This window comes from Fusarium redolens (assembly GCF_020744475.1).
Source record: "Fusarium redolens strain MPI-CAGE-AT-0023 chromosome Unknown BKA55scaffold_28, whole genome shotgun sequence".
Classification (NCBI taxonomy): Eukaryota; Fungi; Ascomycota; class Sordariomycetes; order Hypocreales; family Nectriaceae; genus Fusarium; species Fusarium redolens.
In genome coordinates, this window is record NW_025763691.1 from 147,113 (window position 1) to 163,614 (window position 16,502).

At 41.1% G+C, this 16,502-nt stretch overlaps 4 protein-coding genes across 4 annotated transcripts; 3 read left to right on the top strand and 1 right to left on the bottom strand.

The window, feature by feature from the left end:
* Positions 1 to 153: 153 nt before the first annotated feature.
* On the top strand, positions 154 to 1,822 carry BKA55DRAFT_528157 (general substrate transporter; the record flags this gene model as incomplete). The annotated part of the gene is made up of 3 exons (XM_046188975.1): positions 154 to 298; positions 357 to 1,428; positions 1,489 to 1,822. The coding sequence occupies 3 exons, from the start codon at positions 154 to 156 to the stop codon at positions 1,820 to 1,822; spliced, it is 1,551 nt and encodes a 516-aa protein (XP_046042036.1).
* Positions 1,823 to 4,186: 2,364 nt separating this feature from the next.
* On the bottom strand, positions 4,187 to 5,453 carry BKA55DRAFT_697486 (chaperonin 10-like protein; the record flags this gene model as incomplete). The annotated part of the gene is made up of 3 exons (XM_046200387.1): positions 4,187 to 4,443; positions 4,500 to 5,120; positions 5,177 to 5,453. 3 exons carry the CDS (start codon positions 5,451 to 5,453, stop codon positions 4,187 to 4,189), a joined length of 1,155 nt encoding a protein of 384 aa, XP_046042037.1.
* Positions 5,454 to 12,090: 6,637 nt separating this feature from the next.
* On the top strand, positions 12,091 to 12,270 carry BKA55DRAFT_528076 (uncharacterized protein; the record flags this gene model as incomplete). The annotated part of the gene is made up of 1 exon (XM_046188968.1): positions 12,091 to 12,270. A coding segment is annotated over one exon (180 nt), but the record flags the coding sequence as incomplete, so codon positions are not given.
* Positions 12,271 to 14,130: 1,860 nt separating this feature from the next.
* On the top strand, positions 14,131 to 15,292 carry BKA55DRAFT_599543 (uncharacterized protein; the record flags this gene model as incomplete). Its single annotated transcript, XM_046196406.1, has 2 exons — positions 14,131 to 14,579; positions 14,641 to 15,292. The coding sequence occupies 2 exons, from the start codon at positions 14,131 to 14,133 to the stop codon at positions 15,290 to 15,292; spliced, it is 1,101 nt and encodes a 366-aa protein (XP_046042039.1).
* Between the last annotated feature and the right edge of the window lie 1,210 nt (positions 15,293 to 16,502).

Genomic DNA, 16,502 nt, shown 5'->3' on the forward strand with positions numbered 1-16,502 from the left:
TTTCAGCTCCTTAGCCGAGTTGGAGAACGAGATGTGACTGCCTATAAAGTTGAAGCCAAACCCATGAGAATACCATTGCTCAAACATCCGCACAGAAACCTTGCAAGAGACACGAGCCCTCGCTTGTTCATCAATTGTCTATACCTGAATATCATGAGTGCCAGCGAAGCTCCAGTCAAGAAGGCGGACACCGTGGCTGACACGCTGGCGTCGGTGTTGCCTTCAGATGGAAAGCCTTGGTACAAGCAGGTTCATCTATTGAGGCTCAATTTCATTATTCTCTCTCTGGTCATGTTCTGTAAGTCCCGCGACAATCTCTCCTCGCATAATTGACGAGGCTAACATAGTCTCAAAAGCATCCGCCAACGGATACGACGGTTCTTTGATGAACGGTCTCCAAGCGCTTCCCAAGTGGAACCAGTTCATGAACATGCCACATGGTGCTTGGCTTGGATTCATCAACGCCATTTACTGGTTTATGAACGGTGTTTCCTTCTTCCTCGCCGCCTGGACTTCCAATAAGTACGGTCGCAAGCCAGGCCTTTACATCGGCTACGTCTTTCTCGTTTCTGGCACCGTTCTACAGACGGCAGCACATAACCCAGCAGCCTTCATCGCCGCTCGCGGCCTGCTTGGTGCTGCAGCAGGATGGTACACCAGCGGTGCGCCCCTGCTCATTAATGAAATCGCCTATCCCACCCACCGAGCCATCGCTTCCGCTTGCTTCCAGTGCGGCTTCTATCTTGGTAGTATCATCTCGGCATGGGTAACATTCGGAACTAGGAACTATAGCAGCTCCTGGGACTGGCGTCTTCCATCGCTGATGCAGATCCTGCTTCCTGCTTTGGCTTTCCCTGGTTTCTTCATTGCGCCTGAATCTCCTCGATGGCTTGCGTCCGTGGATCGCAACGAAGAGGCAGCTCAGGTCATCGCGAAGCACCATGCTGGTGGAGATATCAACTCGCCTCTAGTCCAATTCGAGACTGAGGAGATTACAAACACCATCAAGGCCGAGCAGGAGGCCCATGTCAGTGCTAGCTATGCCGACATGCTCAAGACCAAGGGCAACAGATGGAGACTGCTTATCTCGGTTTCTCTGGGAGTGTTCAGTCAGTGGAGTGGTAACGGCGTTGTCTCGTACTACCTTGCTCTTGTCCTTCAGACTGTCGGCATCACCAGCGTTACTCACCAAACGCTCATCTCTGCATGCCTACAGGTTTGGAACCTTATCTGGGCTGTCGCAGCGGCAACATGCGTCGAGAAGCTCGGCCGACGACCTTTGTTCCTCACGTCTGCCGCAACTATGTTGGCTAGCTACATTGTCATTACTGGATTATCGGGCTCTTTCGCAAACACAGGAAACTCTGCTGTGGGCGTCGCTGTCATTCCTCTCCTCTTTGTCTTTTTCGCGGGTTACGATATTGCACTGTAAGTCAATAACATACGTCTAAACGGTGCACAGTGCTCAGCTAAGATGAATTAATTTAGGACACCACTAGTCATCGCATACCCTATTGAGATTTGGCAGTACCAGCTCCGATCCCGAGGCTTCAGCGTCATGTGGTCCTCAGGTATTCTAGCTGGCATTTTTAATATGTTTGTTAACCCGATTGCACTTCAGAGTATCGGTTGGAAGTACTACTTTACCTACATTATCTTCCTTATTGCCTTCCTCGTGATCGCCTACTTCTTCTACCCTGAGACTCGAGGCCGTACCCTCGAGCAGATGGCATACATCTTCGATGGAGAAAATGCAGATACGCAGCACTTGGAGGGCAAGGCCAAGGTTATGTTTGTGGAGGTGGAACACAAGAGCGGCTAAATGGGATTCCATGAATCACCATTGCAATTGAGCAAAGCTGCTGCTGACAAGAGCCCCAGCTATGGGGAGTAGGTGAACATTTGAACTGGACCTACTGTGCAAGGCTTAATAGGAAGGAGAAGCTAGGTTCCCCGGTCTCTCCAGCAGTCGACGATGTACTACTTGCAAATGAATCTTAATTATATGGCTACGTCAACTTCCATTGCCCTTCACAAGATCATGCAATATCCTTATGCACAGTAAATCCTGACCCGCCGGGCGAAGCTGCAACCGGGTTCCGGGGAGGTGGGTATATCCCCGGCAACCAATTCCGGTAGATGACCCAGCATCATCATACGAGGAAGGCTAGATCGACAGCGTAAATAACCATATCTGGCAAGGACCCCCTCATTCCCCATGGACGCTTGGAGGCATTAGGAGGAGCTTTTGCGTCGACTCAAACGCGCGCGGCCGTGTTCGCAAGCAGTGAATGGAACCTTAGCCAACGTCAAAGCGAGGCAACACCCAGGAGAGGCCCCGCAAAACCCCAAGCGACGGAGAGCGGCGCCATCAGCTAAGCACCACTTCTATCAAACCGGGGTAGAGCCAGAAAGCATCGCGGGAAATCCGGGGACAAACCCGGGGAGAATCTGAGCATGCGGGGTCGGCTTGGCAAGATTGGTGAGCTTGTACGTTATTATCTCATTCAACTCGACTCATCTATTATTTTAAATTAGTATTATTATTACTTTATTACTTAATTTATCTAGTTAATAATAATTGCCTTCTTAGGCATTACTTAGCTAGCTTGCTTATTAGACTTAACCTTAAACTAACTATTACCTAGCCTATTATTAAATAATTATTAATATTAAACCCTAGTATATTATAAAACCTATTATATTTTTATAACTTGCCTTTAGATATTTTTATCTCTTTCTTAAAGGTTTTTATATTAGTATTTCTTATAATAATACTTTTATATACCATATTTTATATTAATTATATATAAATGCCTTTTATTATTATATTTAATCTTTTAGCTTAATAAATATATAAATAATATAAGGTTAGTTATTAATAATATTAATAGCTATATTACTAAATTACTTTACTTTTAGATAATACTAAGGTTATATTAAATTATTATTATAATATTATTTTTATTTAGTATTTCTATTAACTTATAATACCTCCTTAAATATTATAATATTTCTTTCTTAATATATATATAATAATATATTTTATAAATAATATATAGACATTTAAGTAGTTTTATAAATAAATTAATATTATATATAAATAATATTATTAGCTTATAATTATTAAATACTACTAGGTTAAGTATTAATTGCTTTATTTTAATAGCTATTAATATATTATTTATACTTATTAATATACCTACTTATATAATTATTATAATTTAAACCTTAATTTTATTACCTTATTATTATAAGTTAAAAATATTTATAAATTAATAACTATAAATTAATATATTATATTAATTAATATAAGTTATAAATACTTTACTATTATTAATTCTTATAGTTTTTTTAATTTTATAAATTACATTAGCTTAATTACTATTTCTTACTTATTATTTTACCTTCTTACTTTTACTTAAATATACTAAGATATATAAACCCTTTTTAGCTAAAATAGTATACTAATTGCTATTTACTTTTAAAAATACTAAATATAATAAATTAGATTTTAAACTAATTATAATATTATACTATTAAGTTTATATAACTTAAAATTAAAATAAAATATATCTTAATAAGTATTAATTAATTTATAATTTTAAAATATATTTTTCTTAATATTTAAAAATATTAACCTAAATCTATTAAGGGTAATAAATTCAGGTCCCTATCTTTATTAATATAGTTTTATTTTATATATATTTTCTATTAGATTTAGACCTATATATACTATATAGCTAGGATAGGATATTGTAAGTAAGTACTTATAGTAGTATTTGCTTTTAAATAGGTATATATTAGTTTATAAGCAAATAGCAGGGATATTATGTTTTTTAAATAATTGCTAATTAGTTGCTGTGAAGTAGGGGAGAGAGCCTGCTTAAATAGCTGCTTACCTTATATATACCTTAAGGTTAACCTTTTAGCCGTTATAGGTCACCTAGGATAGAAAAAATACATTTTCTTCAATTGAATCAACTTATAGGAGTTTTCACTACAGCATGGTATGTTTTTTGGCCTGCGCATTACTATGGTTGGAAGGTGTTGCGTTGAGATCTGCTTTTTTGCTCTCTTTGAATGCATAGGTCAACCCTGACCCCTCCAACCATCATAGATATGCCTCACCAATATTAAGGCTCCTCATCCATACAAATGAAGGGGGGTCAGGTAATCCGCCCGGCTATGGAACCGTGTATACCAACTTCTCTGCGCTGATAGGTCGCATATGATCCTCCCTGAAGTCAGTATCATTTCGTTTTGTTACCAATCCCGACAACAATGCGAGCCCGTCCGGTCGAATCTTTTTCAGCCCACCCGGCATGTTGCGAACCGGATTGGGTTGTAGCTTTGTTTTGCCAGCTGGTGCCTCACTTCCGAGGAACTGGAAGAATCTAGCGGCAAAGTCTCGCGCCTCTGGCTTTGCAGAAAAAACCAATCCTAGACAGAAGCTTAGTGCCGTCGGCTTATGTTGGTAAAGGAAAATATTGACTCACCATCACCGTAATCAACCTCCACTCCTAATCCTTCCCAAACAGTGTCATAGATAGGCTGAATTTTGAGACTCGATAGGTCGAACTGTCCGCCGCCTGGGCTTCGAAAGACGTGAAATCTGCCGTTTTCACCAAGCGTACTGTGAACTTTTTCGACCGTGTCGAATTCTGATATGGTATCGAGGGCGAAATGGACACCAACCCCACCAGTAGCGGCTTTTACTTTGTCAGGCCAATCCGAGTCGTGATAGTCAATCAACACGTCATAATTGTATGGCGCTTGACTTAGAAACTGGTGGTTGGAGGCGCTTGCTGTACCGATAAGGTTGAACTTTTTACCAGATGTCTCAGCGGCGAAGTGCACCAACTGAGCGGCAAATTGCCCAAGGGAGGTAGAAGATCCGTAGATGAGGAGATTGATGGTATCTCCAGGTGGGACCGTTCCAGAAGAAAATGGACTAGGAAGCTTGAGTCGATCAAAGAGCGCTTGAGCTGCGGTCAAACTACACATGCTGACCGTCGAAGCAGCTTGGAGCGTGATTGTGTCTGGAACAAGCCACAAGAGGTCATACGGTGCAGTGACATACTCGGCAAACGCGCCAGGGCGATCGTTTACAGATGAGGCTATCAAATGCCTTAGCATTTCTTCATCTAGAGGGGACGGGTCGAGTATGACTGACCTCCTTGGTGAAATCCCGCAACGCGGGCTTCCCTTTGAACTCGTGGATCCTGCATCTCTGCAATGTCTCTGCTTGCCTCGACCACAACGCCGGCAAAGTCTGTACCAACCACTCGTCGATCCTGGGTAGCGATGGGCGATGAAACATAGAACTCATCAACTGGATTCAACGAAACCGCGTGGACTTTGATGAGCACTTCACCTGGCCCAGGGACCGGAACAGGAACCTCCTCGACAGCCACGATTCCCGTGGACGGAGTAATTGTTAAGGCTTTCATTGCGTGCGTCAATATTATATCTTCATGCGAAGAGAGCGATAGAGTCTTGTTTCTTGTTTGTCTGGATGATGATGGCTATAAACATGAAACCGAGCTTCCCTCATCCTGATGGGCAAGATAATTAAACGACGCCGTAATATATAAGCAAGGCCATTCGCATCGTCTCCAAAATCTCTTGTTCGCAGGCATAAGCCGCTTACCAATCTTACATGCTTACCTTTTTGTCATTACAAAAGCGGAAGGTGAAATATCCTGGCGCTCGCGCCATGGTCTCATTCGTCGTAATCGGCAGAATACGCGAACAAAGCCCGAAAAGAGCCTAGCGCACGCTATTACAGACCACTTGTTTACCCGATCGAACTCACTAGATGCCTCGGTTTGGCCAGATGATGAGAAATTCTGTTACCGTCATGGTGTCGCACAGAGCGTGCTGAAAGGATCAAAGGACAGGTAAATGATAATGAGCAGCAGCAGTCGTTCAATTTATTACGCCCCGCGTTTTATACCGAAATATATCCACACATTTCCCAAATTGCGTCCTTGTCTCCTTCGGCCCATACCATGTCCGCTTGTTGCTTTAATTTGTAAATACTACGCACGGCGGCAGTCGTCTTCCTATGGCGTTGATACACTCCAAAATGGATACCCAAGTGCAATTATCGCTCTCGGAAACGATAGACCGGCGATAAAGGGCATCCCCAATAACTTTCCCAGTTTTAGTCTTGCCCTCAGTGAGGCCTTGTTCGTCAGGATTAAACGTCAGATTATCTGGGACATTCTTCTCTTGCATCTCTTGGCTTAGCTTGGCGTAGGAGCTTTGGGAGTCGTCTTATTAGAGCGAGTGGCCTTAAAAGATACTGAGGTCTATATATTAAGTCTTCCGTTACACTCAAGAAAGCTGTCTGGCTAGTCCTTGCCGACGGGCTTGTCCTGGTGACCTGGGTTATATGGTAGATCTCTCTTGCAAGCTTGCGTAGGCCACGCTTCGTAGGGCCCGACAGGCCTTTTCTTCGCTTATGATGAACTTGACTAATCGTTGCTCTTACTTGGGCGATAGCTTTTGGCGGCTTTCTTGTGCTTTCCGTGCATTTTGACCGCCTTTCTTCCGATGGAGGGCTTATATGGACCAACTTGACTAAAATGGATGACCAATATTCCTGCTTATCCCAGTTATTCTTAACTATAATTTAATTAATAAATTGAACTTCAAACCAATTGTAATGCCGCATTTCTGATTTTCTATTACTAGAAATTAAAATGCGATATATACTTGATGTAATAAACTGATGTATCTTATTAAAATGCATTTTACTGGATTAAATTTGGGGGTGACCTGAATCTATTGCGTGCAATGGATTCGCTTTACCTGTTGATTACCGCCTTTTCTTTTTGTATGGGAGAACCATTAGATTTGCCGCTGAATCTGCTGCGTAGCTAAGATAGGCTGATAACTAATATATAAACTTACCTCAGTGTAATAAATCGATGCATTTACTTGAAATGTATTTTATTAATAAAAACCTATGGGTGACCTGAATCCGTTGGGGTGTAATGAATTCAGGTCGTCTGTTCATTAGTGTCATTTCTTTTACTATGGGAAAGGCATTGGATTTAGAGCTGAATCCGCCGCGCAGCTAGGATAGGATAGAGGTGGAGGAATGGACCCATGTATTCCCTAGCACTATGGGATCATGGATGGAACGTGAGATACTTGTATGATCTGAGTTGGGTTGATAGAATAGAAGCTAATGGACTCACTCGTATTAACTGATTATCCAAGCTCGGCTAGTTGAAGCGCTGCTACGCAGTTTGCCTGCGCGCACTTACTCCCACCTAATGTTGCAGCCTTTCCTAGCCATAGAATATACTCGTGGCAAGTCTTAAAAGTTTGGCTAAAATGTTTAAGAAACCACTTTGTCCGTCCAGGTCGACTAAAAGCTCCAAAGCAAAGCGGCATCACCATATCCGGGAACTGGCATACACCTTTATCTGCACCTTCGTATGCTAGATCCGCGGCTCGGCAAATCACTTGTGGCTGGTAGCACTTCCAACAGACAGCGAACTCGTCCATCCAGCCCTTCCCCTGTCTCTTACACTCCTGCAGTGCTTTAGCCTTTGCTCGAAACCACTCGTGGCGTCGTGCACATGCGGCAGCTGCGTGCTCGAATGGTTTGCCCTCCACACGACAGTAAAGACAACAGCCCATCATCGTCTCGAGATTTCTCTCATACTGCGCTTAGCTCTCCATCACAGACCTTAACTTGGCGGAGGATCTCACTAGGGCCCGTAAAGACCATCTCGCCTGCCATGGACGTCTGATAGTGGTAGCTCTGTTACTAGAGAGATATACCAGCTCTTTAAAGCAAAGTAAGATGCTATTAAGGCAGAACTCTATAATGCCTTAATAGTAATATATATTAGCTTTAATCTCTAGATATTACCAGATTGCTTTATAAGTATAGCTATATTTAGGCACTTTATTAATTAACTAAGGTATTAATAGTCCTATCTTTTAGCTTTATAATATTAATTTAGTGCTTATAGTAGTAAGAATCTTACTAGTTTTCTAGTTAATATTATCTATAAATAGGAAATTAAGAGGCAAGTTGGCTATATTATCTTTAATAATATAATAGTAAATAATACTTATTTATATTATATATACTAAAAGCTTAATTTATTAATAAGGCCTATTAATATTAAAGCCTGCTAGATATAATACTATAGGTATATACTTAATCTTATTATATAAGCCTTTCTCTTTAATAAAAATACTAACTTATTTAAGGTAAAGTCTAATATTAATAATATATATAGCCTTATTAAGCAGGACTTAGATTATTAATATATAAAGGGCCTTATTTATAAGCTTTATAATATTATTAATACTAAAGTAAAGTAAATAATTTAAGTAAGTTACCTGAGAGTAAGAGTATAAGGAATACTAGCTATATAATAAATTTATAGCTAAGCTTAAGGATATTATAAATAATAAAATATAAGAGAACTTAATATATATAATAATTAAGAAGGCTTTATAAAAGTAAATAGATATTAAAGTATTTATCTTTATAACTTAAAAGGAGGAAAATAAAAGAAAATAGATTTTAATAAAGGATATAATATTTAGTAAAGACTAATAGGTTTTTAATAAAGTAAATAAGATTCTTAAACTTATATACCTTTAAATAATATAAATATAAGGCTAAGGTAAAAGTAATAGTTATAAATACCTATAAGAGATATTAATAAAAATAAAATATCTATTAAAGTATTTTAAAGAATAAAAGGTCTTTTATAATAAGGTTATAAAGGAGATAATAAAAGAAACTTAAGTAAATACTATAAAGTAAATTATAATAATATTAATAAATTTCTTAAAGTCTAATAGCTAGCTAAGTTATATATACTATCTTCCTGCCTACTTTAATAAAGATAAGGTTTATATACTATTATAATAAAGCTAATCCCTAAGATTTATAAAATCTGCCTTACTGCTATATTTTTAGGCAAAATATTTTATAATAAAGAAGTAATTAGTATTTAAGATATTATAAAAGAGTATATTATTAGCAAACTATTAAGCCTATATTTAGGCATTAATTAATAATAGGTAGAAGAAGTTAAATAAGTATTATAATAAACTTAGAGAATCTCCCTTATTTATAATAATAGTTATTCTTTATTTAATGTTTAGGATTAGCTAGTTAAAGGCTACTTAAGTCTTTAAGGAGTAACTTGCTTAGGTTTATAATATTAAGGTTAGAATTAAGGATTAATTTACTTATTAATATAATATAAACTAAGGACTATATAAAGAAATAATAAAGTATAATACAGCGTTAAGGACGATGGGCTAAGAGGATAATTAGTATAGTATACTTAATGGATTAACAGCAAGATAAAGAAAGCGTTTGCGATAAGCAGCAGTATCGGCGTGCTTATAAGGTATTTCTGTCTAGAGCTACAGGATATGTAGGATGCTATCCAATAGTGGAGAGACTACAGGGCTTTGTTTCCCTCACTAAGTAACTTTGCTCTGGATGTCTGTGCTATTCCAGCAATGGCAAGCGATTATGAGAGGCAATTTAGCCTAGCTGATGTTGACATCTTAGAGGCTTTCAATAGGCTCGGATACATTAGGACATGTTTAATGCCTTAAGAACTGGGTCAGGCAGGGCGGAGTAAAGTTAGGCAGCTGGGTGGGTAGCTGACTTTTGGTGTGCACGAGGGGGATGAGTTCGCGTAGGGGTCTCCACCTATCTCTTTGAGCGGTGCAAGACTCCAAGGCGGTCACGACAGGGGTCTAGAGCGAATCAAAATTAGCGCAACAATCGGTACCTCTACCTACACCTAAAATAGCATGTGATAGAAGTACCAGCAGTTTTCATTGTTACAAATCGCTACATTACATACTTTACAGCCGTACCTGCTCTTCCGAATTTGGTTATTTCCTGATACCGGCTGTAAATAACCTCCTTTTATCTTCCTTTTTTTGAAGGGTCGGGGCTGACCCTGCCAGAAGCCCTTGCAAGCTAGGCAGGGGGAATTTGATCCTCTGTTAACGTGATTAATATCTCTTTATAGGTGTTTTTGCCGTGCTTCTGTATCTTCGATATCTTCTTCTAACCCTGTACAGCCTCTCTTCCTGGTATGACTTTCTGAAGCATATCTGTTGAAAATAGCGTTATAGATGCACTCCTTCTAGTCTTTTAATGTTATATAAGGCTTCTAATGAGGCTGTTGTATGCGAAGCTGCAAAATGAAGCTATTTGTAAGTGCGACTTCAAGAAGGAAAGACCAAAGCAGCGCCTGCCAAGGACCGCGGCGGAAGCGATGTTTATATGTTGTATATGACCGTATCTAATCGCCGCGGTCAACGTGATTCATTTCATCGTTATATGCAGCGGCAACAGTAGGAATAGGGATTATCTTGAAGCTATCTCTGTTGAAGACCTGCTGCAGGCGCCGTGCCTCTGCCTTTGTGCCTCTTTTAGCGGGCAGTTTCCTCTTTTTTGGTATGCGCTCGTGAGGAGCTCCGCTATGCACAGTTGAAAGGAAGAGCACGATATTGCTATCTTTCTAGGCGATTTAGATGACCTAGAGGAGATAAAAAGGGATAAATTAGTAAGGGAAATATATATAAAGTTATCTATACCTGTTTATCTTGTGTCGGGATTAATATTACCTTATTATACTCCAAAGGCCGGCCATCAGGAGCCTTTCCGGTCTCTTTTATATGCTTCATCTCGGTGGTGATGCCGCAGTTAGGGCGTGCCGTGCCTGTGGCACCGTATCCAAGCTGCCGAAGATGGCGGAAGAGATGCGGCGAGGAAAATAGGTTATCTGTAAAGACGTGATATATCTGTATTGGCAGCCTTTTTAGTAGGTGAACTACGATGCTCTGTGTATTGCTAAGAGGGATCTCGGTCTGAAGCTTTCCCTGCTTGCCGTATGGCTTTAGTATAGGTAGCTTAATGATAATAGCTTTATATGGTGATGCCTTTACATGCCAAAGCCACTGCAGAAAGTAGCCCTGTTGCGCAATAACCCAGACTTTAAACCCTACCGGCATAGGTTTATTCTTGACGACTGTTGTCTCTTTGGATCTGCCTGTAAAAGGGATTATACACTTATCTACAGTTAGATTAGTCCCTAGAAGATAGAGCTCGGTAGATGCCTTCTGTATGTGGTCAGACCACTCTTTAGCCGCTTGGAAGGTCTTTGGAAGATCGCTCTCATCCCTCACATCGAGCTTGGTATAGTCAAAAGTGCGGAAATACCTCGTGATCAGCTCGAACTTAAGTAACGGCATGAACTTCGTAAAAGAGTAAAGAGGGCGCTAATCTCCTAGGCTAGGGGCCTTCTAATAGTCCTTGATTAATATTTCCCTATAAATTCCTAGGTAAATCATGACTCTAAGCTATACATAGGCTGTTGCGATAGAGAGGTCTTCCTACTTAAGTATGCGTGAGTGTTCGGAAAGGGGTGTATTCTAGTTATCAATAATAGCATTTTCGAGCAAGTAAGTGACCCAGCTGTTGGTGTATTCGATCCATGACTATACAAGGGAAATAGGTATAAAAAACTGGAATAATTCAAGTGGTTCCTAGGGCAGAGGGTTAATCTGAAAATCACGATATTCTAGGTTAAAAGGCTGAAAGTCAGAGCCTCTGCCTTCCTCAGGCGGAAAAATCGGCACCCCGGTGGGGTCATTACGGCTGCGCCTTAAGTGAGGGTCAAAGCTGTGATCATCTAGGCTATCTTGTATCTTTAAAGAGCTCATTGTTTTCTTTGAGACTTGTTAGGGTTAATTTGTATGAGGATTTGTATGTATTAATTGAAGAAGCCGTCTGACGAGAACTTCTCGTACCCTGCAGGTACTTGTGTGATTAGATAAGCTAAGTGGGGCAAGTGACCCTTTGGAGTCTTGCACCGCTCAAAGAGATAGAATTTATATAGAATATCAATCAAATCAATCAAATCAACTTTGACCTCAAAGTTGATTTGATTGACATATGATGAGCGCTGGCAGTTACAGACAAAGCTCCGTCATGTGGATATATATAATCACTGGCTTCGACAGGAGGTCACAGAGAGCAGGATCAAGACTGCCTACACACCATCCGCTGAGCTTATAGCCGATGGGTTAACAAAGAGTCTTCCAAAGCTCTCTCATCTTGCATTCCTTCAACGGTTGAAGATCACCGATCAAAAGGAGATACTAAAGGCAAATCGCAATAGAGAGCTCTCCGAAGACCAAGCAAAACTGGAAGCCCTCATGATGAAAGAGGACCTGTGGAATTACCCTGAATAAGGGGGCTGAAAGGAGGTCAGCCCGGCCGTGACCTGCCGGCCTGAGGGGGGTGTCAGAGAGGGCAACCTGTGCCAGAGGCTCGGAGATTTGCTTCCGAGACCTCCGAGAGAATCAGCCAATCAGAGGGTGCCACCTCCTCGGATAAAACAAGGGGGATCACAGCTAGCCCCAAGATAGAAGTTACACACATCAGATTAATACACACGCTTCCTATTGCACAGATGGTGCCTTGGTCGGTCCTATGATCCTCTGCCAGCTTTGCGTTGAGACTTGCCGGCCTGTAGCTCAGCAACAATGACAGACCTTTGCTCCGGAGTGAGTTCAGGACTGAACATGGCCGGTGGCAACAGAAGCCGTAATTACGCGGAGGTGTGACATTTCTTGGCTTTTTGCAACGCTATAGCAAAGCTTCATGCGTAAATAGTCCAGATCAATATTTATTCAAGCATTTAGGTAGCCGCTACAGCTTCTAGGAAAGAGTTTACTTATTATCATAATATATATAGCTTATAGCGGTAAATTCTCAAGAATAATACCCCCGCACGATAACAACGAAAGTAAGACAAGGCATCATTAAGACTTTATCAAGATTATTAATTCTAGTCTACTAGCTACTAAATTCGCCCCTCCCTATCGCATATCTATTATAAACATTGGACTAACGCCCCCGCACCAAGACCAAGAAACGAAATCAAGATGACATTTGGTCATCAATCAATAAGATCTATACATTCTAGTCCACTTCCTACTGAGTTGACCCTATTGTACGCCCTAGATACCTACCGCGTATCTAACAGCTAGCTAACAGCCTCACTAACCCCTCACTAACGCCACTCAGTAAAGCTGACCAGGATCTGACGGAACCTTCCGCTCCGTATCACACACGCCTGATATTTAAAAGTTATATACAGTATACTAGGTAAAGCATCCTACCGAAACGTTTTATAACAGAGGAAGCTAATTTTGCAAGCGACTGCTTGTAATGTAACTGAAAACCTAAAAGAGATTGCGGCCCCTACTGAACCGATTACGATCCTGTGTACGTACTGTGTGGTACAGAGTATGAGTGTGGGTAAGGCTTTGGTTGGCCTTCTATCATGATATTACTATTGTGGACCGAGATTGTAGTAGAGTGGGATACCTATTGTCGACACCGAGGGGACCAAGTGAGGCGACATAGTCGCGTGGTAGAGGCCAGGGTTGATACTTAATTAACTAATAACTTGACTAGTTACTACGAGTAGTAATAGTTAAGGCACCGGGGACTAAGCTTGGAAGCAGGTAAAAGAAAGTCACACTGGGCTGCTATAACTTGAAGGGCTTTTACAGTACTGAAATCGAGATATGCTGACTTTTGCTTACTAAGATGCAGATAAATGAAATGTTCTTTAGCTCTTCTCACGTCTATTGCCTAAAGTCGCGTTGAATAATAGTGACGTGTAAGGACACGGTTTCTCATCAATCAGTCGTTCTCATATCCACAGCCTGTATTTTATATCCTGGCACCTGCATCATTATTACCCCTCCGACGCATTATCAAGCCACTCTTGTCTTTGAACTTTCAGCTCTGGTATGGCTCGCTAAATAAACGTAGGGGCCCCAAGGACTCCCGACTGCAGACCTGCCAGCCACTTGGGACCTATCGGTGACATTGCCCCAACGACTAAGTAAAAGTATACGACGCCTCCATATTGTTACCAATCGAGGCCGTCTTTAATGCCCGTGGCTGAAGTCGGAGAATGTGTGTATACATTCGCCTTTAAGCTTGAATGCTAACGATAAATAAACCAAACCCCCGACTGTTATTTTGCGAGATATCTCTGCCGACGGTTTCTTCACCATCTCACTGTCAACTCTAAGATGAGTAGTCTACTACATTTTGGGTTAGCATTTGGCTTTTGGATTGTCAAGGGATCACAAGGACGAGTCCTGTACGAGCCCACGCAACGATCGCGCATCGCGGACCATGACCGATTACCTGCGGTAACCCTTATGGTAGAGATCCCTAACTTCAGGCATGCAGCAAAGCGGCATGAGACCAGCTTTCCAGATGACTTCCATACCCTTACTGTAGCACCAGATGAAACATGCGGTTGGCTGTCGGGGAAGTCCGAGAGCCCAATTACTTGCGAGTTCCATCAAACCTGCATGTGGGTGCGATCATATACGATGGGATTTATACTCTGCGGCGTGATTCAGGAGACTGATATTAAGTACGAGGCTAACGCATTATGTCTTGGGAGAAAGGACGCATTGGATACGGACATTTGCGACGATAGTTGTCAGACAAACATGCTTGTTCTTCGCTGGTGAGTTGAACATTCTGCAGTCCTATGAGATTTGTTTCTGACTGCTGTAATTGCACTCTAGTACCGAAGAGTCGTCTGCTTATTGTCAAACATATGCTTATCCGGAGGGAATTGAAGACTATAGATGTGCACCGACACCTGTAACCAGGGTCGAGAGTGTATATTTTACATACAAGGGTCAGGACCATGCAGAATTTTTCACTACAACACTTACCCATGGAGATATCACGTCGACTGAACCTACTCCTACCACTGGTCCCGAAACTAGCGCAACCATACCGCCTCCACCTCCACCTCCACCTCCGCCAAAGTCCGAACCTAATATTGGAGCTATTATCGGTGGTGCGATTGGAGGTTTCATAGCACTTTCGCTCGTAGCATTGGCGATCTTCTGGTCTGTTCGACGGTTGAAGAAGAATGATACCCCCCCAAGTCAGGCTGTTTCGATGCAGCAATCTCCGCAGATCGGAATAGCACCAGTTGATAGGAGTCGCGGAAAGACGAGCGCGACTTCTCCAGTGCAGCCCGAGTGGAGAGATTCGGTGATAACTGTACCGAACGCGGTTACCAGTCAACCTAGGTCACCGAGTAGCCAGAGCGCGGCGTATCAACGTGATCAGCAGCCTGCACCGCCGCCTGTAGCTTATGAAATGAGCGGAGACCGCCTTGAACCTCCGATTCAGGAAATAAGCGGAGACTTTGTTCATTCCTAGATATAGTGTGTTGAAAAACGAGGGGGTTTGCTTGTTAATAAAACGAGGTAGTTCCTTCATATTGGCAACATAAATAGTTCATCTCCAATATTAAGAGGTTATCTACAGTTTCACGCGAGTGCTATATAAATGATTATATTAGAAAATGCTACTAGTACTAGTTATTATTATTATTATTATTATTGTTATTACTATTAGAATCTCTAGCTCTACCGCTATAAAAACTGCTATTATAACTACTAGTAAATCTATCTCCTTTAAGCTTATATACTATATCTCATAGTAAGGTCTACTATTCATCTGTAAACTAAATCCCCTACTGCTTAAGCGCCTTATTACAGCTAATATAATATACCTACCAGCAAAAGCTTAGATATTAATAATTAATAGACTAATACTTACTTATTAATGTCTTTTTTCTCTTATAACCGAATGACATTGCACTTAGATTAGTTGTTATTATGTTAGCGAGCTATTAGAGCGTCTTGGTCGGCATACTATTAACTGGCCAATAGTAGCGGTCTACCTCCTGGTTGAAGCTCTGCCTGAGCTGCACCAGTAGTAGTCGCTTGTGGATTACCTGCTTATCTTTCTGTTGGGCCTGTCTGTATGTTGCTGTCTTTGCTTTTATCTACTTGGTTGCCTTAAAATTGTCAAATAAGTCTTATAAGCTAAAGTGCTTAACCTAACCTAGCCTCTTAACCTATGGCGAATCGTAGTCGATGTCCTCTTTTAAGTCGTCCTTCTAGAGTTATATGGCGTCTTCTGCTTTTAGTCAGGCTTAACTATTAATAATAATTCTTTTTATGGTGCTATCTCTAATAATGCCAGTGACATCCGATGTGTTGTCAGTATTATATATGTATTGGATACTCCAATATTACATATACTTCCTACCTATTAAAGTTTATGATTAAACCTCAGTCCATCAAATCTCTACCATACCATAACCTACTTTTTTCTAATAACAGATAATATTATCTCATACCACTGTAAGATACCTACACACACAGCAACTATACCCATATAATATTAGGAGTAATTCGATAGCTACAGTACTATCCAATAGAAGCAGCTCGGTCTCCGGATCAGCCAAGTCTACGCCGATGTAGTAGTCGTCAATGTCCCTTACCTTGTCACCCATCAGTTGATGTGCCCGCCGGAAGTGCTTCACAAATCTGTTGGGTCGAAGTGCCGTCTGACATTTTCA